We start from the raw sequence: 25,660 nt of genomic DNA on the forward strand, positions 1-25,660 counted from the left end.
GAGGATCCGATGAGGCGGGTGAAATCAAGGCGGAAGCAACTTGGAGAGCCGGCGGTCCGAGGGCGCAGGCGGAGCGAGCAAATGATTTTCGGGTTACGGTCCAGCGTCGGGTTGTGGAAAGCGCCTGGTCTTTATGGCAGCGGGTGAATGAATGAGAGCGCTCCTCTTCCCGCCGCACGGATCAATCCGCTGATTAGAGAGTGGCTGCACCTGTCCGCCCTGAAGCCGCATCACGCCTCCGCCTGCTAGAGAAAGAGGGAGAGGAGAGAGGGGGAAAAAAGAAAAGAAAAGAGAGGCTGCCACTATCTAGCCCTAGAAGTGGAGGGCGTGACACAAACAGCCATTTAAAGGGGCTCTGTGGAACAATTTGTAGCATTTTACATCTATTAATCACCTTTTAATTGGCCGTATAGTTGGCAAGAGTTCCAGAGGGCCTCGTCTCAGTGGCTCTCTGCTCTAACAGTGAGCAACAATAGCTAACATGACTTGAGAAACGGGGTCCGATAAAATTAAGTTCCACAGAGCCCCTTTGAACTTAAAGTTTGACATACCCATGTGCTATAGTGCATCTGTTATTCAGGTTAATTTCAATTTCCTAACAGATTTCATTAAATGATATATTATCAAACCAGGCTTATTTTCACCACTCTTATGTCTAACGATAACATTATTCATATTTTTTCTTATTTCGTTATCCCTCCGAGCCGGCGATAGCCTCGGGCAAAGGCATTATGCTTTTGGATTGTCCGTCCTATTCTCGTCAACTCAATATCTCAGGATTCCCCTTTAGGGAAATTTTGCACATATTTGGACTCAAGAATGAACTCGACTGAATTCGAATTTGTCGGTAATATGCCAAAGGCCAAGATCACCATGACATGTGACGTCTGTCCCATTCTTTTGGACGCCCTATCTCAGGAACGCCGGGGGGGGATTTATTTAAAATTGAGACAAAACCTGTTGCTGATATTGAGCTTCAGGTGATTGTTGCTGCACCGTGTGGCAAAGCTCTCTGTCAGTCCTCTGTACACCTCTGTTAAAATAGTCTTATCAGTGAAGACAGCATGTTTCTCACTGGAAATGATTCACTGGTATCATACATGTCAGTACAGAGATACCTTCAATTTCACCAAGGACTGCATTTACCTTTTGTTAAACTCCTAAAGTCTTCACTACATAGGCTTTATTATATGAGTCAAGACAGACATGAATGTAAACTGCAACTTGACCAGAGCACGAGGCATACAACTGCATATTTCCATCTGTTTTGTTGTCGTTTCCCTTCTTGCCCACATTGTTATTCATTTTGGGATAAAACAAGTGACCTTTATACTCACTGAGGAAAATATTGTCCATTTCCTCCCCCTCTCTGCTCTATAGGTAATCCATAAACTCTTGTCTAGTTCACTCATAAGCAGTCACCTATCTCTGGTGGTTGATGAACCTGCACACTAGCCCTACACAACATAAGGCTGATGTCTAGCTTCATGGATGCAGGTGAAGGAAGACATTTCCCCCAAAACTATTAATGAGGAATAGATAACAAATTGGTCTGTACTAGTTTTATAATAGCTTTATATCTGCTGCATAAGGGACAGAAAATAAAGTTGTGACTTTGATTCACTTACAAAGAACTCATCTTCACATCTCCGACAGTGTTATTCAGTCCTCCACGCCAGGCAAAACTTTCAATTCAAGAATTGAAATAAGCAATGCGAAAGTTTCGGATGATTGATGATCTTCTAATGTTCAGTCTCTGTTACTCAGTGAAAACTGTTTTTTTCCTGCTGCGATCTGTCTTTGTTCTGTCATCTGTGTAAAACAGAGAAGAGTGCTGGAAATGATATCATTCACACACGGCGGAGGCACTGTCTCTCTCTCTCTCTGTTATTAGAGCTGATGTTAGACTCCCCGCCGGGTTTATGACAGATGGCAGCAACAAAGAGCAGATTGGAACTTTCATCTGCTGATTCATTTAGTTTTTTTTCGTTATTATCGATTACTTCGGTCGTTTTACTTTGCCATGCGGACTGTCGTTCCGAGGGTGGTGTAATGGATCGTGACATGTAATGTAGAAAAACATCTAAAGGCAACTATTATGTGAAAGTGGAACAAAACAAACAAGAGTAAGTGGTTCTAAATTTAATCTAGTTTTGATTTACAGCCTGGAGCCTTTACAAACTGAGCGCCTGCAGCACATATGTTTATGATACAGTTTATTTCTATAAGTAAATGTTGTCATGTTTACAGGATGTTAATGATATTTCCTTTGAATTTCTTTTTCTTTACATTTGAATAAAATCTCAAGCTCAGAGCCGAGGACTTTATATTCTCCTCATGCCTCCACACACTCAGTCTTTTCCATCTACGACTGATTCACACGTCCATGTTACTGACCTACACGTCTAACACGTCCCTCTGCACTGCGTGAACAAGCTATCCATCTTGTCACATGTCAAAATGAAAGAAGGATAAAATTGTTCCCTCAATGAAGTGAAAAGATAATTGATCATTCTCAGTTCATTAATTCCACAAAGCACCTCAATGGGTCACTGATTAGGTTATTCATCGTTGCAGCTCATTTTAACACTTTTCCTCTTCTTCTTTCTGTCCGTCTGTTCCTGTCCTCAGGCTGGCAGGTTATGTGGAGGCCTTGGCGTCACGGCTGGGGATGCAGATTCCCGACTTGAGCCCGAAACAGGCTGACATGTGGCAGACCAGAGTCAGCTCCCACTCGGTTGGTATCATTGTAAAACCCACAAACTCTGCAGCCCAGTCGCCAGAATAAAATGATTGATTGATTTTATTAATTCATGCTTGTTGTCATTGTGCGTTTCTGCAAACCACAGATACCTTTACTTTGTACATATCATATCAACATTTATACAATATGAATCATGTATCATCATTTATATGAGCTGACTTTCTTAGAAGGAGGAGGGATGGCGTTGGCGTGAGAGCTAGGTGACATGGCTGCCGAGCAAGTTAATTTTCGAGGTCTGCACAAAAGTTTTGGAGCTTCACAGCAAAACATTGTTGCAGCATTCTCCTACATTAGTCTTTTCAAATCAATTTGGGATCTCAGGGCTTCTGGAGACTTACGTAATGTCGGACAAGCTGTATGGAGTGTGAGTCCCCATCTACTTCAGTTGTGTAGGCTGTGTGCTGCAGCGCTGTTTTGCTGTGAGGCTCCAGAAATGTTTTGTCGAAACCTCACCTGATTTTCCCTCAGCATGAGGGGGAGTATGACTGAATTTTCATATTTGGGTGAACTTATCCTTTAAGCATGAACTGATCTTTTGCTTTTTAACCCTAATCAAGTAGATTTTAGCTAAACCTAACCGCACCAAAACAACACAGCATTGTGTCGACATAAATGTAAAGGAAGTTTCAACATATCCGTGGTTTGCATAAAGGTACAATTGCCAATTGTGTGTGTGTGTGTGTGTGTGTGTGTGTGTGTGTGTGTGTGTGTGTGTGTGTGTGTGTGTGTGTGTGTGTGTGTGTGTGAGAAAGAAAATCAAAAGCCTATCAGACTAATAAACACTAAACAAAAACACAGTCAGAGTGGATATTAAATAGCCTGCTGCAGAGAGCGATTGGATTGGATTTGTCGTGTAATGCTTTGCAAACATCAGGACGGACAACAGAGACACGAGCCCGTGTGATGTGGCCTTTCTGTCACTCGTTCATTGTGCAGGAAAATTGGACCTGAATGATTTTTAATATGCACTGACTGCTGAAGTGTGTAATGTAATTAACTTCAATTAGGACTAGAGGATTGCACTAAAGGAGTCTTTGCTGAGAAAGGTCACGCCAATTGTTCTGGAAGGGCGGGGAACATACTGTATGTTGTCCTGCAAACAGAATTAATTTCCTTATAGTCGTTGCCTGTTTAGTCTAAGAGAAAGAAGGCCAGGTTTCGTATAGTAAAAAGATGACGAAACGTCCATGCTCATGTTCCCCTGGGTATTAACACTCAGGCAAAACAAACCAATGCAATGAAATAAAACAAAAAAGCAGTTTGCACAGAAATCATTGCCTGTAACGTGGCTTATTTCCTGGAAACGACGGAGCTGTAAAGCTTTGTTTTTGTGTAAATAATTTAAAACCTGTTCTCTTAAAATGTATTTCATCAGCATTGTTTCCTTTGTACCGTTTCCCTCCGCGCAGGGTAAAGCCATCGGCGTCGGCATCGGCTGTATCCTCGGCATGTTTCCTCTACTGTTCTTCAAGGACGACGACGAGAAGAAGAAGAAAGAAGGCCAGACGGAGGCGAAGGAGGACACACAACCGCCACTCGCTCCGACAGAGAGCAGCAAAAACTGAAACTGTCAACCCGCCGGAGACAAATACTATTTGGAATCCGTTCGAATACTTTAAACTGGGGCTGGTTGGCTGGTGTCTGGTGGACTGGAGTGTATGGAAATGTATGGGCCCAGTCAAACTATGGAAGGTATTCTGAAGAGGATTCTAGATATTATTTGACTTTAGACTTTAAGCACAGGGACCTAACCTGTCTCCTGACAAGAGACGGTCGATTCAATGGACTGCTGCTACTCCAACTGTCGCACCATAACCTCACCATTTTTTGACTGACTGACACGGGCTCAAACTAATTTATCTTAACACACTGCAGTGACCTCTTTCTCTCCTCTGCTCCGAGTCTGTTGAAAATATAAACCTCTGACTCTAGATGGCAAGTAAAGGATAATTGACAAGGAAAAAAAAAAAACCCATTCAGAGTAAGTTTCTTCCATGGCATTCTGACAATGGCTGATGGCTTTACTCAGCAGTGTTGAAAACCGTGCATTGAAGAACTCTCTGTTTCCTGATCAGTTTCCGAGGGTGATGCATCATCTAAAGAGGGTCACTAGTGCGTATAAAGATGCACCCTTCCGCAGCAAGTACTTTGTTTTTCAGTCTTAAAAGCATGTCTGTCTTTTCGATGATGTCAAAGTCTTAAAACGAGCTGCCAGTCTGCCTCATTCACACTCCATGACAAGCAGCCTGTTTCCTTTAGTGAGAACACAGCTGGTTGTGAACATGCAAGCTGCTTCTTTAGATTTTTATGTTTATTTCGTTGCTGATTAACTTTATAGGATACGCTTGTATGCTTTCTGATAATCACCCGAGGCAGTAACATGCACAACATGTTTCCCCATGTATACTCACTATTCACTACTACACTGCTATCTAAAGGAAAGAAATACAATAAGCCACAGACAGAGTATCTATGAATTTCCAACACTGGACAACCTGAGACCTCTGGACTGCGGCTCCAGTAACACATGATTAAACTTCTCCGACTCTTCATCAACCAAGCTGCAGCTGAGACGGCACCAAGCCCTCAGTGCAGATTTCATTATGGAGCCACGTAAGGAAAGCCAAGTAGATAGTGCACTAAATGAGATGATTGTTACCCTGTTTCCATTCCCTGAGAAATCTGTTACTGCTCTTTAACACTGACTCACAACCACAGTTAATCCTACACCTATAGATATTTAGTCTCTGCTCTACTGCCCTCCTCTGGCGGAAACTCAGACAAAGTTGTCACCTCATGCTGTCACACACTTTCCCTGTTTAGTATTCAAACCCCTCACTGTCCAGCTGCGAAGCTCCGCTGGCTATGATTTAACACTTTATGATTATTAATTTTCATCAGTGTTCTTATTTTGAAATGCAAACTAAGTCATCTGCCAGCCAGGAAACACGAAGGCAGGAAGGATGTATTTCCAAGTCTTAACTAAGCTGTCACTGATTTCCTAATTAATCTTTTGAAGAGTTTTACATGTCCTCGTCAGAAGAACTGGAGACTGTTTCATGGCATCGCATCTGTTTAGAAGTGGAAATGAAAGGAAGCGTCCATGTGTCACTGAGTGGAATTTCCTCGCTGAAAATGTATTTATTTTTGTTATAATACTCAGACTTGTATTCATGTATGGTCTCGTCGAATATTCTCTTCATCTCAAAGGACCCTGTTGAGAATAGAAGATATTTGTCAGCACAAAAACAGGATATTTTCAACAGCATTCGTCACCAGGGGGGACTTTGCTCTATGTTACAGTTCATAACCAAACTTACTAAGATTATGAAGATTTACCCTGTATAAGGTTGTTCTAGTTATTTATTATGTGGGTGACAGTGATCCTAAACAGTGATAGAATGAAGAAAATGTACAGTAGTTAGGATTTTTGATCTGAATGCTTGATTTCCACCTTGCATGCACTGTTAATAAAAGAAAACCCCGTTGTACATGTTAACTTTGTAAGAATAATAATAATAAAAAAAATGAGTATGTTATAAAATGATGCATTGCAGCAGGATGTGAATCAGTGGAGGTGATAAAACACAAGAAACTCAGGCTGGGTTAATGTGCAAATGATCTGGTTTTTGACTTTTATGATAATTATTATATATATTTTATGGCTGTCTAAACTGTAGAGCTGCAACAATTAGTCAATTACTCTAGTAGTTGATGATTGAAAAGGAAAGAAGGAAGAAAAGTAATCAACTATTTTGATGATAAATTAATCGATTTCAGGCGTTTTTCTAGCAAAAAAGTAAAACATTTGCTGGTTCCAGCTTCTATAACATAAGAATTTGACGTCACTTCAGGCTCCTGGAAATTGTGATGAGCATTTTTCACAAATACTTTTTTACATTTTAAAGACTAAAGGATTAATCGATTAATGATTAAATTAATCAGAAGGATCACATCATGAAAATAATCCCTATTTGCAGCCCTACTAAATAGTAACAAAGCACAAATAATGTAATTGATTCCCCTTTTAGACGGACAATGATGAACATAGTTCCAAATAGGATTGTGTGTGGAGGTTTTGCAGACAGATAACAGAGCCCTCTGCTGGGATGTGTACTGCTAAATGCAGTGTGGAGGTTTGAGACGGTGTGTTTACTGGATCTTTCGACACGGAGCAGAGTCATATGAGAAAACCTTTGATGGGCAAAATTGATGATAGTAATAGTTTCCAATAAAAGCAGCAATTTGCCTCGTCGCATTGGACCATTAAATTGCCTGTCTCAGTGTTTTAAGACCGTCTTTAGTCAGTCGTGGCAAGAAAATATAACTTCAGTGTGAAAATAGTGTAATTAGGGGGCTATTATCTTTTTTCCTACAATCATTTTGCACCGCATCGCTAAACTTAATTGTGTTGGGAGGAAGGCAAAAGAGAGCCACAGTTCCCAAAAGCTCAGAGTTAAGGTTTCGACTTGAAAGGATATAACTACTATACCGTTTTCTCCATCTTATTTTACCTTTTGTAACTTGTGTATTTTTTCTGATTGTCCGAAAGAGCATCAGTGTTGGAGTTGCATGCTAGAATCTACAAACGCAGAGTTCAGTGATATCTTGGAGCACCTTTCATCTGGTGTGGTGTGAGCTGCATCACTGGTCCAAATGACATTTGCTGTTTTTATAAGGCAATGAATGGTTGCTGTTGCATCAAAAGCTCTGAAGCTACAATTTTCCAGGAGCAAAGAAATGAGGCCTCGGTTTAAATTTAACCGTCAGGGGATTTGATTTCAGCCATTGGGCTTTGGTCTGAAAGTGGCACAGTTTTCTCAGTAATCCTTCAAACTCAAGTTAAAACATAGAAGTTAGAAACTAGAACTATAAATGAATTGTGTCTTTTCTCTACTGCACAGTAGCACAGTAATTTCTCTCCCTTTAGCAATGAAAGTGAATCCGTTTAAAGACAGTGAGATAAGATCTGCATAACGTGGGATCTTCCTCTGTTGTGACGGTATGGATGACTTTATTTTGTGACATGGTTCATGGTGCTAAAAAAAAACATTCTTGCTTTCTGTCAGTGCTGTGCCAATACTTTGTTACATAATATACATTCAGTATGTGCTCTGTACATATGTACAAGGAAGAGAGAGATTAAAATGAACATAAGATGAATATATGATAGAGGAAAAATGGAGTAGAGAATAAGAGTCTGTTTCTGTGTAATGTTGTTTTGATTTTATCTGCTTTGATTAAACTATTATCACCTGGCTACAAACATCTGGCCTGGTGTGGACTGGCCCACTACATCCTGCATGATCATTACACATTTGAGTTTGTGGCTAATGTAATTATATCTTTTAAAATGTGTTATTTGTTTGAGTGTAACTTTGATTTAAAGTCATGACCGTTGATCTTTAACTGAAATAAATGCTTGAAAAACAAAACTTTAACATATGGAGGCAGGTGAAATATTACAGACATGCACGACCTACACACAGACACTAATGAGTCTCAGCAGGCAGATAAAGTGAAAACAGCTGTTGGGATATACATTGATTGAGCTTCCAATAGCATGAATTAGGTTTTAATCTCGATCACATTAAGTTCACAGAGTTCTGTTTGGCTAAACTGGCGGATGGCATCGATCCAAGGCTGGATGTAATTGGCTAATTTACTTCTTAGGTTTAATTTAATGTGGTGAACACATCATTCATTTATCATTTCCTACAGGTCTGCAAAATCTCTAAAAAAGGTAGCTAGCTTTGCTGGAATTTCTTTTTTTCATGAATATTTTAATGCCTGACTCTAACCTAACCCTAACGCTAGATCCAACTATGTGATCCAAAAAAGTGTCAATACAAATAGGTACCAGCTGACTCCAAATGGCCTGAAACATGCTAATAAACACTTTCTGGAGGAAGAATTTTTGCACTGATCCATCCTTCACTTTGCATAGGTTGCATAGACACGTTTTGATGAATATTTTCAACAGCTTCAACATGTGAAAAAGTAAATTTTACACAAAATCTTTGTAAGGGTTGTATGTAGGATCTCCGCTGTACTTGTCCACATATTTTGTTTTACTCAGTATGAGACTGATGGTCCTGTCTGTGCAGAAAAGAAGAAATAAATCAGACAATTTTACCCCAAAGAATTAATGTGGAACACACTGCATTGATGAAAGTATATTTCGTTGTTGCTTGTTGACATCTTTGTCCCATTTTCTTCTTTCCCCCTGGTTGTAATTAGTCTGTGAGGGCAGGCTGGATCAAAACACAGTGCGCGCGCACACACACACAGACACACAAACACACACACACACACACACACAGGTATTATCCGTGTCTGAGGGGAACACGCAACTGACACAAGGGACAGAGAGGAAGACACTTTAAGCATATCGTCAGAGATTAAACCACTTGGGACAGACATCGCATAGAGAGGGTTTGACTTGAAGGTGTAACTGAGAGGAAGTCAAGTGTAACAGACAGAAAGCAAATACGACTCACTGACACCTGGAATCATTGAATAGAAGTTTAACATGTCCTGAAAAGACACTTTTTTGTATTTACATCACTTAAATCAGACTACAACTAGATTGTGGTCGCATGCCTCCATCCAAATCAGTCAAGTTACAGTTTACATCCATGTCTGTCTGGACTCATATACTATACATATGTAGTGAACACTTTGAAGGAATTAAGTGAAAAGTATCAACCGTATTTTATCACAAAGTTGTAGCCATGATGGTAGATATGGATGTTGCTGCAAAGAACCTACAAACTCTTAAACGTGGACGCTTCACACACATGGTCAACCTGGCAGCAAAGAAGATCTCTGCAATCACCGCAGTTTCAAGATGAAGTTGACCTTTGACCTTTTGAGACATCAACATCATCACTTCAGCTTTTTATCTGGTTGGATGTTTGTATGAAAGTTTGACATAATTAGCAGATGTATTCTGTGTAATACATAGTGAAAAGTGTAAACCTGCTGCATCATCACCCACTGGTGGAGAACTACTGTTATGAAGTCTAGAGTTTGGCATCACTGGCTTTGCCATCTTGAGTATACGCATTGCTACGTCTCTATCCTGATCAGATCTCACTGAAAACACGCTGTGGTAGCAACTTGTCAAACACAAGGTAGCCATGCCCTACACAGCATACCTTTATTTCTATTTTACTCTAAATTGTACCATAATTTACTAAATAAACATCATGTAGTATTGAGGAAGATTTAAGACTAGCAATTTCCACAAGGTGCTCCTGGGATATTGCATTCACGAGGATGGGATGGACAGTTGGGCAATCCAGGAACATAAAATATTCCATTTGTCTTTATAATATCTTATAATTCCTTATTATTATGAATTATAATGATTAACAATAACATTTTTACATCAGGTAATTCAATCTTTGACAAATAAAAATGTGTTTCACTGAAGCTTTATTTGTTACTCAAAAGTTTTTATTCCAACTTTCTCTATACAAACAATACTAAAATGGAGCAATGGGATAGTAAGAAAATATCACACACACGCTCAGTCAGGATATTTGATCACACATACATCTGCGAAAAACATACAAAAATATCTTCATAATCAGTATTAAGTCAAACAGCTGCTCATTCTGACAACACATTCATACTGTACATGTGCCACTCATCGCTCATTTCCCTGCACTTAAAACATTAGTGACATGCAGACGTGTTATTGATAAAAAAAAAAACTATACATTTCAGTTAATATGGGCTTTGTCTCACAAAAACAATTCTATGCTATAGCAAAGCCGTACTTGGCAATTTTCACTTTTCAGCACTTCTTGAGTAGTTTGGGTGCAGTCAGCGTTTGACAGTAGCTGCCATGGGGACCAACTGTATTACCCTCTGCAAGAAGCACCAGCATTTGTTTTAGGTCCAAATGTGTATAACTGCAGACAAAAGGGCCTCTTGCAAAGAAATGCTGAGTCAACAGGTGTACAGGACCCCAGAGCAGTCATTACTGATGCTTCATTAACTCCAAGAGAGGTACTACTGTGCAGTTAAACACTACAATAATTAACATTAAATATCGTCATATTTACTCCCAAAAGGTCACAGATTTAGTCAGAAAGAGATTTGTTCTAATCGACCATGGCAGGAGAGCTTATTGTGCACGTCCCCTCCATCTTATTTACCTTAAAATCTTGAAAATTCCCCTGTGGTAATTTTTCTACAATTAGTGTTAATTCCCCCCTCTCTTTAAGCCAACACTTGTCTGTGAACTGGGTTGTTGTCACAGCGAAGTTAAGAAGTGTCGGGTTTATGTCCAGATGGAAAATTAAAAAAAAAAAAAAAATACTGTACCGCTCTGTCTTTTCTTCTCAGATAAACAGACTCTACTCGGAGGCTTTAAATATTAAGAACTACAGGGTTGAGTCAATATGTGAACCGAGTCTAAAATACACATTTTCAAGTAGTCAAAAAGTTGAGATTAAATTCCAAAGCAGGTAATAAAATGTGATAAGATGGTGCCTTCAACCCGATTAAACAAAAACAATGAAGTCGCATTTTCATTAGGAAACCAATATGATGCATTTAAAGGAACAACCTTACATTTTCCATGTCATTGTATGTATCATTTTTCCTCACCAGGCATTGTTAGCAAGTCTTATCATAACAACACATACATTTAGCTGAAAGCTAACACGTTGGCCCGCAGCAGATAGCACCATTAATAACTAAGCCATGTGCCACTTCTAAAACTCAGTGCTCCCAAACCTCTCATGAGTGATGACCAAGCATAGCAGAACGTAATGAATATTTCAAATGTGAATAAATCTTTTTGTTTTTACCATTAACTGATCTGTAATCGTAAGCACCACCCCACAGATTCATCAACTTTGATTGTGCAAAATAAAACGCTAGTGAAGAGAAGAAATTGTGAATTTTGGTGAGAAAAAAAAATGCTTTCTGCTCATGCATGGTACTGTATGAGGTTGCACTGGAAGATGCTGCAGCATGACAGATTCAGTCAGTCCCAATTGGCTTACCTTCATTACTCAATTCAGCAGAGTTCAGACACTACAAACAACCAGCAGATGTCTCTGTTAAATCAACCCGCTGCTGCTGATAAGTTCTGGTAAATCAACGGATTTCAATTGAGTTCTCTTCTCACAAAGAACCACAGAGCGAACACGTCCCCCTGCTCCTACTGAGAAGAAATGCATCTGATTTATAAATTCCTATTTATGGTCATACTGTTCATAGTTTCCTTCCATAAAGAGAAACCTCAGATGCATTTCCTCACAGTTTCACCACAGCATTTTGTTCAATTACTGTTTACCATGATAACCGGTAACCAGCACCGTTTAAATGGTAAATACTAAACACATTAAAAACTAGGTCACTATTTTTTATTTTTTTTATTTTTATAGAATTGATTATAATTCCCTACTGGTTCAGCAGAAAAGTAGATTTCTCGGGGAAAGTCTGACTACGCTCATTAAATTATTGAGAATGTTATGCTTTTCCTTTCAACTCTTAGCATCAATGTGTGCTCATGATTGCACCATTTCATCACTTGTTAGAATTGTGCAATGCAAGACAACATACGCAGGGGTTTGTTGTTGTAATGTTGCATAATGTATTTTTTAACTATTTGTTAGCTTTTCCTTTATTTTTACAGGCGTATAGCTAAAGCCCATGATTATCCACAGGAGCTAGAATAAAGTGTTTACTTGCTCTACAGACCAGCAAAGTCTCCTCACCAGGAGGAGCTGCCATCCCCCCTTAAAAGACTTCATTAGTAATGGTTTCACTGGACAGTTTGAGAGCTGCGTGGTCTAATTGGTATTTCAAGTGTCGTTCCACCAAACCAGCATTAACTAACAGTGGGAGATACACCGACACAGTCCATAGTTTTTCCTCTCCCTCACACACATATACAGCAAAAACCAGGCCTCTCGCTCCTCTTGGTATGCTCCTTTGTTGTGGCCACACAAGGGCAGCCTTTGTATGCCATCAATCTGTGACCAAGTATGAGAGTATGTGCATATTTGTTTCCTAGTGTCTTGCTTGTTTATGCATGAGTATGCATGTGTGTGTATGTGTGTTTGTGTGTGTGTGTCCTGGTATTTGCGCCCTGCTTATGAGCTGCTCTCCCACTGTGCTGGCTTGGATCCCACCGGTCTGCACAGAAGGAGGACAGGACAGAAAGTGAGCCTCCTTTCTCTCTTCACACTGTTGCATTGTTGTTGGAGCAGGCAGACCGGGGTTGAGATGGAGGGGGAACAGTGGAGGAGAGAGGAGGCAGGTGGAGGGGAAAGTGGAGGGAGGCCAGCGTGGTGGTGGTGGTGGTGGTGGTGGTGGTTATGGAACCAGAGACTCAGCTAATGTCTTTACAGTCTGCCTGCTGAGCTTATGTTTGACGTATTGTCTTAATCTTACAATATGGCAGAAAAGCTCTCCCCATGAACATCCAGCGGCAGAGGTTGAAGACCTGCATCAAACTCTTTACTCTGTCTTGTCCCAAAAAATAAATAACACAGTATTTTCCCATTTTAAGTAGTCTGAATTCCCTTTAGGGACATTCACTTGTCTCTGAGAGGACGCCGTGGACAGAGAGCCTGGTAAAAGAAAGTGAAGAGAGGGTTTTCAGTCTACTTTGTCATTGTTGTTGGAGTGAACAGGCTGGCACTGGGCTGAGCACGAAGACGAGAAGGAGGCGGAGGAAAAGGTTTTAGTGGCGGTGGAGGGTTCCCTGGGTTCGTGTTTCTGATGCAGGGCGATCGCAGCCAGAATGCTAATGATGTGCACGTGGAAGTACATAGACCTAGGAAAGAAAGGAGGAAAAACAGAGTGTCATTAAGGGGAAATGCTGACCAGTAGGAAAGTCTGACTGAGTTACAGAGCAGACCACAAAATGTGTTAAAAACTAACTTGTGGAATGTTTTTTGAATAAAGTATTAAACAAAAGGAGGCTCAACTCTACTTTTCCACATCAATTAATGTCATCAGCCACTAGAAATGGCATTACCTGGTATAGTGGCTCTTAATATACCATGTATAATGTTTAGTCTAAAACTGCAGCGATTCGTCAATCGACAGAAAGTTCATCAGCAGCTATTTTGATTATCTATTACATGTTTGAGTCATTTTTAATGCAATATATTTTGGTTTCAGCTTCTCAAGTGCAATTATTTTGTGGTTTCTTAAATGATAGTAAATGATAATAAACTGAAGATCTTTGGGTTTTAGACTGTTGGTTGGGTGAAACAAGACATTTGAAGACCTCAGCTGGAGCTTTGGGATTTGAGTTGGGCATATTCACTATTTTCTGACATTTACAGGTAACCCATTTTTAACACAGTTCCTCTATATTTTTTAGTAATTAAGATTTGAACCTTGCAACAGAAGAATTTTTAAGACGGACGGTTTTCACAGTTTGTTGGGTGGATCCTCAGACATACTTCCTTGAACTGAAGACTACAGGCAAATATGTGGCAATGCACCATGTACACTCCGCAAAAAAATGTCCCAGTAGCAGACAGAAGTCCACAAACTTGGACAACAATACAAATTTAAAAAACTTGCTTGTTTGCTGTATTTGGCTTAGCAACAAATTTTACAAAATAAAAGACAATAATGTGTGCGACCGCTTGACGAGAATAGGACCAAAGATGTGGAATACAATATTGTGGTGCATTGATGAGTAGAGGCATCGCCAGTAACTGGAGCACGGACACTTGTACACCCTCGGCCTCAGGTGGCATGCAGATGTCTGAACTTTGTGTGCATGGGCAGATGATGATATTTACGCACAATGACACAGATGTGGCAAGCATGAATCGGGCTTAAGAGGACAAGAGGACAAATGATGAGTATTGCATACCAGTAATAAACCAAAGTGGACTCTACATCGAGAAGTAGAAAAGGCATGACAGTGTAGCAGATGGCCAGCTGGGTGGCTGCCCAAGTTAAGATGTCGTAACCCAGTTTCAAGCCTCTAAAGCCCAGGAAGTAGTGGCGAACAGACTTCCGTATCTGTTGAGGAGAGACGGACAAACAGAGGGATAAATAACGACCAGTGAAAGAATTGGTGTATTTAAGCTATGGTGTTAACGTACTTCCAGCCTTCCCAATTAAGTTACATGACAAGAATTATTTACCTACCTCTGAAAAATATCACATAATCGCAAAATACTCACAGCTCGTGCTGCCATGGTGATGGGGATGGCAGTGATGAAGGTGAAATAGTACCCTGGATAAACACCGTGCCACAGGGCAGACAGGATGAAGGTCAACGCCAACCTGTGCTTGGGTGCTCGGTCATAACACACCCTGAGGACATTAGAGGAATCAGATGCTTTAAAAAATGTTTGTGAAAGCTGAAAAACTGTTTTCCAACTGTATGCAGTCCTGACGTTCACGTTAGCAGCACATACGTTTTGAGCCAAATTCCTGTTCGAATATTCCAGTTGTCTATGAATGTCTTGAAGCTGGTTGCAGTCTGAAAAAGATCAATAAAGAAAAATAATCACTGACAGGCAACTCCCATCCTTAAGTCATTTCCAGATTGAACACTGCAGGTACCTCAATCCCCAAGATGTTGAGGTTGCAGATGAGGTCCCAGGATGGCTTTCCATTTTCATCCATCCCCAAGAAACCATAACCTGCAGCGTTGTTGACTGCATCAGCTGACCGGACAGAGGGGAAAAAGAAAATGACTTCCATGACGATAACAATGCAACTCATGTTCCCAGCATATGACCAGCGAATAATTGGTTAACCACAACTGAAACACAAATCCCACACACAATGCTCACCCAGTGTCCAGGCGAAGTAGAATTTAGGTCTTGCGGCTTGAATGGAGAAGAAAGCGTAGGTGAGCCTGGTGAGGAAGGGGGTGTGGCTGATGAAGTGGGGGTTCACGTTGTACGTTATCGGCAAGGACCGAGTCACAGTGAGGAAGAACAACATACAGCCGCAGCAGACCAGCAGTTTTCGACAGACAGCATGCTGCAGAGAAAAGAGAGAGAAACTGCTGAGCACTGATGGAACAAACATTACGAATGGACATCGAGACAACTGGGCTATCCACGTGGGTTCATTTATGGCAACTTCTGAAAACAGAGAAAGTTGCAACGAAGCAGATTCATTAATAATCCATTAACGGTGAAATAATGCTTGTTATTAGGATTTGTATATTCACCACTTAAGAGCTTTTTTATTTCCTTCTTTGACTTCAAACAACATTAAGTAATGACAAGGACACACAGAAAACAAATATTAGTTCTTTGCTAAGCTCTGCTGAATCCATTTACTCTGGAAGCGGTTTCAATTGACTGGAACGGATTGGATTTGTGTACAACTCTGACAGACGCCCCGATTGTAATGGACCAGGAGGCGACCACTGTAAATGAGGCACGTGTCTGCTACTGAATAACTCCAGCTGTTTAGGACACATTGAGGCTGGTCACATTTGGTATCAACATGTGTCCTGAGTGATCTGATCTTAAGTAGACAGCTTTATGCCCATCAGTTCACACCTGGCATTTACATGTGTCTCGCGTAGCCGCTCCTAGTCTCACTTCCCAGCTCTTTATACACACAAACATGTACATCAGTGGAACAAACAGATCCAATGTTTTTTTACAAAAAGAAATAAACATCTTCATGTATAACATTTGTCGAATTAACAAGAAGGCCCAAATCGTTTTGAATGTGTTGCAGACAGCGTTGTTTAAAGTTTATAAAGTTTCTCCCAACTCCACACCTCACAAAATTAAGCCATTTTTAAAGGGAGTCTGGGTATTTTCTCCATGGGCATCAAAGAAGTTGCCTGTATTGGTAACGGTTTACTGCATTAGTAAAATTTGACATGTTAACCGTCAATAAAAGTTGTGTTGATTCATAAATCTAGTGTAAATGATAAATCAGTGGAAACTGTGTTCAAACAGCTGCTAAATGTAGACAGGCTGGTCCAGCGGTGCCGAGACAAACTGACAATGTTTTACAAAGAAAGAAACAACTTATTTATTCGCAATGTTAAGTTTCTCCTAAATCAACAACTCTTAAAAAACACAGGGTTTGTAAAGGAGTCTGGCTTCTGTTGATACCATATGTGAACAGCCTACTTTCTATTGACTATTTTTCACTACTGCCTCTTTTAGTGCTTTATGAGTTTATTTCAGATTTCAGATAGCATAAACAATTTAACATGAGGGGGATGACATTTTAATATAATACAGGAGAACAAAGCCAAGACAGCATGCTGTGTCCCCCACCAGAAACAACTGGTAATGTCTCCTTGACATAAAAAATGAGACTAAGAGAAGACTGCAAGAAAAGTGGTCTAGAACAGACCAGTCCTGCTACAGTCCTACTACAGTCCTACTACAGTCCTAATGCTGTGTCATTAAGTACAATCAGACAAGGGAGCAGCAACCACAAATGCATGACAAGAACATACCAGAGGTGATGGTTCTGGTGTCTTATCATAACCGTTCTGCCCATTACACGTCCCAGAATGCTGCCTGAGCCTCCTGCTGATGTGTCTGCCCTCTATGAAGTCTATGTAGTCCTTATAGTTACTGCACGGTCCCACCAAGACACTCAGGAAGTTCAGATTGTAACTCAGGTACTCGATGAACGATGGCCTCACACTGTAGAAAGAACAAACAGAGACACCCTGTTTATTTTCAGTGAGATAATAGCGATCATTTCAGGTGAAATGACCCTGAATGACAAAAAGTGACTTTTTCCACTGATAGACTATCCAAATATATACACAAATTAGCCTTAACTTAGCCTCTGGTCCTCCAATTACAGCAGTTATGCAGCATTTTAAGGAACCAGGGTTAAACGGTTACCAACTGCAAACACTGAATAAGTCATACAGAAATCTGTTCTTCAATAAGCTTATTGATTACTGAAAGCAAAGTATTGACCTACCAAACTCCAGTCTAGCTGCTTACACATGCATCAAAGCTTATAATGTAATGTTTACTGTACAACCGGACTTGATGAGTAAAATCAGATTTATCAGTGAGACCTATAGGCAGCAGAGGAATCTAAAAGAAAGCTCACAATCACCAAATTTAGAGCTGCAGGGTTATCACACAAGAGCAACACTCTGTTATGATCGTTTTCTGGTGCATTTTTAAATCTATGTTAAAACAGCATGCACGGTACACTGACAAATGTGGTTTTATCAATTCACATGCATAAACATGTAATGTTTTTCCATGCAAAATGATGCCTCTGCTCTCAGTTCACAGCATGCTTTTTACAGGAATAAGCTATTCACCATGATTGCATGTCCTTGTCATTGTCCTTCGTAGCTAAAGGAAAGGAAACAGTTATTTAATCTTTAAATAAAGCGTTAATTCAGATGCAGCCTTCTGCGCATACATACGTTGACGGGCCCAGGTATGTATTAATCCTACATTGTAAATTATGTGCACCTCAAGCGTCAGGTGTAAAAGATAATCAATTAAATTAACTAGGGATGAGAAGAGGAAACACATCAGAACCCCCACTTTATCATCACACACAGAGCAGTGCTCTGACTTGTCACCAAAATGTCTTGCCCCTGATGTTCCACACGGCAACAGATAATTGCCACTGTATGAAAATGAGAAAAAAATGAGAACTTATTAGTCTGTGTTACACACAGTAGAAACTTACTTTACTGCCAGAAGCTTCTGCTCCGGGGTCAGTTGTTCAGATTTCTTACACATACCTGAAAAATAAGAGACGAAGTCATCACTAACTCGTTTGGAAACCAAAGTTTGCCACTTTTCACCAAATAATAAAATGCATGATGGCTGAATTTTATTAAGCTGCCTCAGTTTCAAAGTCCTGGTATTGTGCATGCTGGCTCACAAGTCAAACTGTCATTATGAGTAAAAGTCTAAGGTGAAAAAGAAGTGTCTTAAATGTTAGGTAATTGTGAGACCACATCATCTCCACTATTAAAGGTTGTATCTGAGCACATTTAAGTGTGTATGTGTGTGTGGCTGCTTTACCGTCATGGAGCTGGAAAGCCAGTGTGGTGATCTTCTGGGTTACTATCATCAGAGGCCTGGGTGGAAATTAAAGCAAAAAATATTTTAATCGTTTAATTCAACTTAAAAGTTTGGGGGAAGAAGGCTGGTATTTACTGCTGGAGATTCTGAGGTTAAAAAAAAAAAAAAAAGGTAATAAGTAGTGACGATCTTGACCAAGTTTCAAGTACAGAGGCAGATTCCACTGACAGCTCAGCAAGCAGCACGTTTGTCTGATCAGCAGTAGGATGCTCTTTTCAGTCATTTTTCTCTATGGCTAACTCGAAACAAAGCACATCCAAAGCAAACGCCTACTGGGCAGCAGAATTTAGCCACCCCCCCGTGAATGACTTCATTCTTTTCCAGTAGTGACAAGTCAGGCCACTTATTAATCCAGTGCTATTCATTTAAATCCCTCCATTTTCCCTTAATCATTGTTCTCTCTGAAACCAGTAGAGGCCCATCTTCATCTTGTAAAGATCAGTGATCAAAACACCTTCGCCTTCTAAAGCTGAATCCATAATTCATCAAATACTGCAGCTTTTTTCACACTTATTTGTAATGCAATAAACAGTAAAATGCAATTACTTACTATTTGCTCCTGACACTGTCATCCAGGTAAACATACAAAATCTATATACATAATTTATGTTTGTGTTACTTCACACAGCAGTGTTTTCCAATTCTGGTCCCGTTATCAGCTTGTCATCAAGCGCTACTGAAGCCTGATAACGAGTCCTTCATTTTATTCAGGTGTGATGGGGAAGGGAAACACCTAAAACATGCAGGCCAGGGAGCCCCCAGGACCAGGATTGTTTCAACACCAAAAAGTGCTTGAGGTAGTTTGCTTAGTAAAGATGCAAACAATCAGTTAAGTTGATTAATCAATTAGTTGATTGAAAGAAAATTAATTGCCAGCTATTCTGATAATTGATTAATCGTTTCAGTCATTTTTCAAGCAAAAATGTCAAACACTTGCTGGTTCGAGCCTATTAATTTGCTGCTTTGTGATTTCTGATAGTAAATGAAAAGTTCTGGACTGTTTGGACAAAAGAAGCTATTTAAGATGCCACTTTGGGCTCTGGAAAATTGTGATGAGCACTTTTCACAGTATTTAGACTGACAGAGTAAGTGATTAATCGATTAACCTGCTGATAATTTTCATGATTAATTCTAACTGAAATAACCATTAATTGCAGCCCTAACATTGAGGCAGGATCCTGTACAGTAAGTCTGAACAGACTAGTTTCACACCCCCTCTCCTGGTTTCATTCACAGATAGAGACCTCTCTGTCCCAAGAATGTGAGTGTGTGCGCACAAAGACACACATAAACCACATCTCTCTCTCTAACACACACACACGCACACACACTCACTGGTTCCTGTGTGTGAGTGGGCTGCATTGTGTGCACTGCATGGAAAACCGAGGCGTAGAGGGTGGCTGGCCGAGCGGCTGGCAGTGCCAGCTCAATGAGAGTTGGCAGTTGGCTTTAGAGCAACATTTTCAGGGGTGCGCAGTGCAACGCTCCACCAGTGCAGCCTGCAGACTCTGTTTTTCCATGAAGAGTCCAAAGCTGGCGGCGTGGACAAGATTTTGACCCAGTTCACTTTCAGTTCTGCTGCCTTTCTGCCAAATTCAGCAAAGATCAGCTTACTGAAATGCTCAAAAGCACACAGACTTACGAGACAATTTTGGCATCCTCCAACAGTGAAAGCAACACAACATATCAAGGTGACGATGAGGAGAACACAACAGTAGGAAACAGCTAATTATCAACGTAAATTAATGGAAGTACCCACATTGCTTCATCAAAGCTGTTGAGGGAGTTGTACATATGAGCACCATCTGTGGGATGCACAACCATGAAAATGTCAAACGCGAAAGCCTAAAGAGGCTGGGTCTCTAATTCAATAAAACGACCCTACCAATGGCTGACTCACAGGCCTGGCTGCTCATCACCAAAGTCACGCGGAGCACAAGTGAGGCTGCCAACAAATTCATCCACAGCAGCACTGGGCAACGAAGTTGCTGAATACAGGAGCCACCAAAGTCGGCTGTCACCTTTAACACAACAAATACTTTTGCCCAGTTTATCTGGTATGAATGGTGGCACTGCAGGCTTTATCCTGACAGAACACATGTATCTACAGCTCCGTGTTAGTTAAATATTTGTCTGGTTTGTGTGAATCACGGAGGCCCTGCTATCTCTACAAGATAACCAGTATGTTAACACAATTATAGCTCTCTTGCATGCCATCAATTTGATGGTCGCTATGAAATTAAGTTGCGGTCAATGCCTGTGGGCAGATTTTTTATTTAAAAATAGTCATTTTAAATGATGCAATCTTTCATTTCTGAATGAACAATGACAATCTTCAAGTTTTGCTTCAAGCACTTCTGTGTTATCCTCATAGAGTCGAAAAGGGGGCATGCAATGTTGTAAAGAAAGAAACCCTTGATATAAAGAGAAACATACCAAACAGCAAACTGTCTGCTCCTTGTTTCTAACACAACAAAGTCACAGTTGCCCAGAAGCAGAGAGCACCTTTAACTCCAGCTGGCTGGGCAGTGTCAACTGTGAACAATCCACACTGCTGCTTTTTAATCAGCGGTGTTGTATTTACACAAGGCCGTGGCACCTGTGGTGACTGTGTGAGCAGGTACAACATAGTTTGGAGACGTTAACTGATAACGCTAGAGCTGCTCTAAAAACTGAAATGACTAATATGCTGTCACCACAAAGGTGTGGCAATGAGAGGAAAAGAGGTGATTACGTTTTTCCTTACCCAGAGAAGTCCGTGGACAGGATCCCATAGTTAAAGATGAAGACTCTGCTTACTTGGCATGCTGTCAAGTAGCCCATCGCCGTCACCATGGAATACCTGTATGGGGATGAATGAACCAAAGGGAATTAGACAGAAGACAATTAAGAATTTCTGGTGATAAATATAATACCTGTACATATTACCAATTATGGCTGACCCCTATTTGTCAATTGCTAATCAGTTTTTAATGTCTTGGTTTATCAAGAAATGCATTTTAGTATATGCCACTTTGATCAATATGGGGATTCATTGGTGCCTTTCTTACTTGTATGCATGCAGAGGAGTTCAGCCTAGTTCATGGATGTCTACTGTATATGATTGAGTAGGAGGGATCTGATGCAGAGAGGCAAACGATAAGTTGATTCACTTATTAGTCAATCCAAAGAAAAGTACGTGGCATCTATTTTGAAAAACATTATTTCATTTTAGGCAGATGCCATCAGCACCCAGGTAGCCAACAATGCTAGTTGCACCTGGGGTTGAAGAGCCAATGTGGCCATATTCACCTGGGTGCAGGGAGCCTAACCAAGGGATTTTGTTGACTAAAGCTAACCACTGTGACTGAAAACTGATAATAATATAGCTAAGTCTAAAAATAACAGTCAGTATTGACTGTTGGCTTCAGATGGGGCGATTCTCACCGAGGTGCAAATATACACTTTATTTATTATTTGCTGTGGCGGAAAATCTTGTCAACAGTCAAATTAGTGGCTGTAAAATATGTGAGTGACTACATGCAGTTAAATCAATCTACCAATGTGTCTTTAAAGGTTGAAAAGGTGAGATGAGCTGCTACTTGAGACCATAAATATATATGATCTGACCTAATCTAAAGACAAGGTTACACAAAATTTTCACTTAGCATCTGGTTAAAGCTGGTTTTCAAATGAATGATTATACATATAGTGGGTTAAAGTACTAATTAACACGAGGATCAGATTCCTACAACACACAAATATTGACATTGTAACATAGCGGAGGGATTACTTTGTTTTTTGTAGGTCCTGAGTTTGTCTTGATTCATTCACAGTTTCCCTCTCACCATGTGCCAGGAGTGTAATGTGGTGTGTATGTTTACACTTTTTTTTATTGTGCTCTGACTCCACTGTCTGCACTGATCTAACAGACTGGTCGGGCTGGCGTGTCAGGCTGCTTTTCACCTGACGTGTTCTGGTTTCTTTCAACAACAGTATTTTAGTTCAGGCTACATTTTAACAGAAAGATAATGGGGCGGGGTGCATCGCACTACAGTGTGTGTTGGACTGTGTGGGAGGGAGAATGGATAGGTTCAGAAGGCGTGAGCAACAAGACATTTTTGTTTTTCAGATTTTAGATGTCGAACCATACAACAACAATAGGTTATCTATAGTGGGTTAGGGTTAGTATGTGCCAACGCCACCAAACGGACGTCTCTGACGTAAAGAGTTTCTGGGCTGATCTTGCCTGACAAGTTTAGTCAGAAGATAACAGGAAGAGGGATTGCACCAAAATGATGGAAATGACAAGTTGCTGAGTCGCAGCTTTGTCATCTGGTGCTGGCATGATGACAGACACATGTCGCAACTTATCGATTATGAACTACAACAGGGTTTTGTTATAACCAAACCAAGCAGACTAACAGATGCAGAATTCTGCATGTAAATAGTTGTTAGGTAATTTTGTGGCTTTGATTTATTGCACACAGCATTACATTATGTTCTTAATTACAACTTATATTTGATATGTTTAAATGCAACAACAGCACATTTCCTGTAACAGTTCATAAACCATCTTATATTCCAACATTTTGTCTCTGTAACATAGCTTTATTCCAGACCTATATGTAGATTTTTCTTTGAAGAGACCGACACTTACTTGTGTACATTGTTGATGTCAGCTTGGACGAGAATCAAGTAGCTTGCAACCACCACTGTCAGGATGTGAGCTGCGTACCTGCAGAGAAGGACACACACTATCAGAAAATGCACACCTTTACAATGATACTTCTTTATATGTCTGTAATATGATACAGCGTGTGTGTCAGCCTAGACATGTTCCCTGTTATTCACTGATCAAATGCCATCACAAACATACCTTGCATCTCTTTCCTTTCTGTGCACTCTTATTGTCTACAGCCTATTTGTCCCATAATTATAAGCCTGTGTCGCTGCCAACATCCAGCAACTGACCCTGCACACTGTCTACTTGTAAGAAAGGCAGACATAACTCAGTGATCAAGTACAAAATAGTCAACTAGCACATATTCTATCTCAAAACATGTTGGTGATCATGGAGTGCTGCTGTATCAGTGAAGGGGAAATGAAGAAGTGCAGCGTCATATGAGAGAAACTGAATGGACTACTGTGTGAGTGCTGTCTCGGACAGTATCATACAGTACCATCCAAAGCAGAAGATGAGAAAGGCAATGCCAAGGAGAGTGGCCACAGCGTGCCTGACCAGGGGATTGGCATGGCTAGGGCTGAGGTAGAGACGAAACCAGAAAGCAGCAGCCAGGGCAAACAGCTGGCACGCCAAAAAATTCACCTGTATGGGAGAGATATTATGTATTATATATTATATATTCCATAAAATATCTGCCTTTCTGATACCTGAAAAACAACTCACAACACTCATCCTCTGATCATATTGTGACAGCATGCTGGAAGGTTATGATTTTTTTTAAAAATATAAATGTTAAGTTGCCTAATTGTTATAAGTTTGGCATGCAAATCTAAAGTTTCTGAAAAAAAAAAAAAACCTATCTGCTCATCACAATTAGCCTATGAACTGCAGTGTGGGCGTCGTGAATCACTGCATGTCTCTATAACATGTGACACAACGTTAATTGACAAACTATACATTCCTAACATTGATAGAGAGCACTATTCATAGGGAACACAGGTAGGTGGGGGGGAAGTGCTGCTGAATAAGTCAAATTCATGAGCAGATATTCTTACCTGATCAAGAGGAAAGCCCAAGTATCCACTGACAGGCAGCAGCCACTTGGATCCAGTGGTGTTGAACGCAGTGTCTGCGCGCTCGCCCATCCTACGTAGTTTCGAGGTGGCGGAGCCTCAGTTTTCCCGGTTGTATTTTGTATCTATTTTATCTTATCTCTCACTGTTTTCTGTCACTGACATGCATTGTTTGTCGGAGGGGTCCCGTGACAAGTCAAACCAGTCCACAGTGCGATACACCAAGCATTAAAACTCCAACTCCCTCCTCCTCCTCCTCCTTCTCCTCTTCGGCCTCAGTGACAGTCAAGTCTGACAGAGACAGACAGAGGAGACGTTGCTTTTCCGGTCACTGCTTCCAAAATAAAGGTCGGTCTGACGAACGTACAAGATACGGGTTCGTATATGCTACAATCAGAAAGCTAATTACAAAATATACACAGGAGAGACCTGTTCTACAATCGTGTTTCCTACAGCAGACGCTTAGTGGTGTAATGTAGTGCATTTTAACTCGGAAATCGTATTACACAAAGACGTATGAAAGCCATTTCACCTTACTTCCGGTGTTATTCCGGCTCACTTCCAAGCCTGGATCAACATGAGATGATACAGTGGTACTGCCTCTATTTAAAATGAGTGTTTGACTGGGGACACTTGGTGGAGAAAAAGTGGTTTGTGAATAAGTGAATAAGACATATCACTAGAATTAACTATAATAGCTTATAACACACAATGTAAGATACATTTTCTCCTGCAGATTCTGTCCACAGTGGATCAGACGAACAGATAAGATTTAATCTCAAAAGAGAACAAAGTGCAGAGCCAAATATGAACCGAGAGAGCTTCTGTCTGCTAGGGAGAGGTATTAACCTGTAAGACTCGCACACACTATGTAAAATTCAATATAATAAAACAATGGTTCTCAAAGCGGGGTGTGGTGACTCCCAGGGATCCTTGAGAGGGTTCCAGGTGGTCCCAAGCTAAAGGGGGAATAATTCATTTCACTATAATTCCATCCATGAGCAACACAATGACAGAAAGTATGTCTAATTTGGTCATGGGTTTCATACACATTTTTTTGTAAAACATCTAAAAGCAAAATTTGTATTTTATGGGG

At 40.5% G+C, this 25,660-nt stretch overlaps 2 protein-coding genes across 3 annotated transcripts in view; one reads left to right on the forward strand and one right to left on the reverse strand.

Annotated features, from left to right (window-relative positions):
- LOC311260285 (transmembrane protein 65-like) overlaps positions 1-6,365 on the forward strand; it is a 42,558-nt gene extending 36,193 nt beyond the window's left edge. For both annotated transcript variants that reach the window (XM_084357938.1, XM_084357937.1), the window contains exons 7-8: positions 2,632-2,737; positions 4,174-6,365. In XM_084357938.1, coding sequence (XP_084214064.1) covers positions 2,632-2,737; positions 4,174-4,329 — 262 coding nt within the window. In that variant the 3' untranslated portion in view covers positions 4,330-6,365. The remainder of the gene's footprint in view (positions 1-2,631; positions 2,738-4,173) is intronic.
- A 3,822-nt stretch (positions 6,366-10,187) lies between these two features.
- mboat1 (membrane bound O-acyltransferase domain containing 1) lies at positions 10,188-24,831 on the reverse strand. Its single transcript, XM_084356296.1, has 13 exons — positions 24,547-24,831; positions 23,988-24,133; positions 23,465-23,542; positions 21,572-21,667; positions 18,766-18,821; positions 18,425-18,479; positions 17,208-17,400; positions 15,562-15,754; positions 15,329-15,432; positions 15,181-15,245; positions 14,944-15,076; positions 14,628-14,779; positions 10,188-13,568 (listed from the first exon to the last, which is right to left on the reverse strand). The coding sequence occupies exons 1-13, from the start codon at positions 24,634-24,636 to the stop codon at positions 13,391-13,393; spliced, it is 1,539 nt and encodes a 512-aa protein (XP_084212422.1). The 5' UTR covers positions 24,637-24,831; the 3' UTR covers positions 10,188-13,390.
- Between the last annotated feature and the right edge of the window lie 829 nt (positions 24,832-25,660).

Source organism: Pagrus pagrus (assembly GCF_965226575.1).
Source record: "Pagrus pagrus genome assembly, chromosome: 7".
NCBI lineage: Eukaryota > Metazoa > Chordata > Actinopteri > Spariformes > Sparidae > Pagrus > Pagrus pagrus.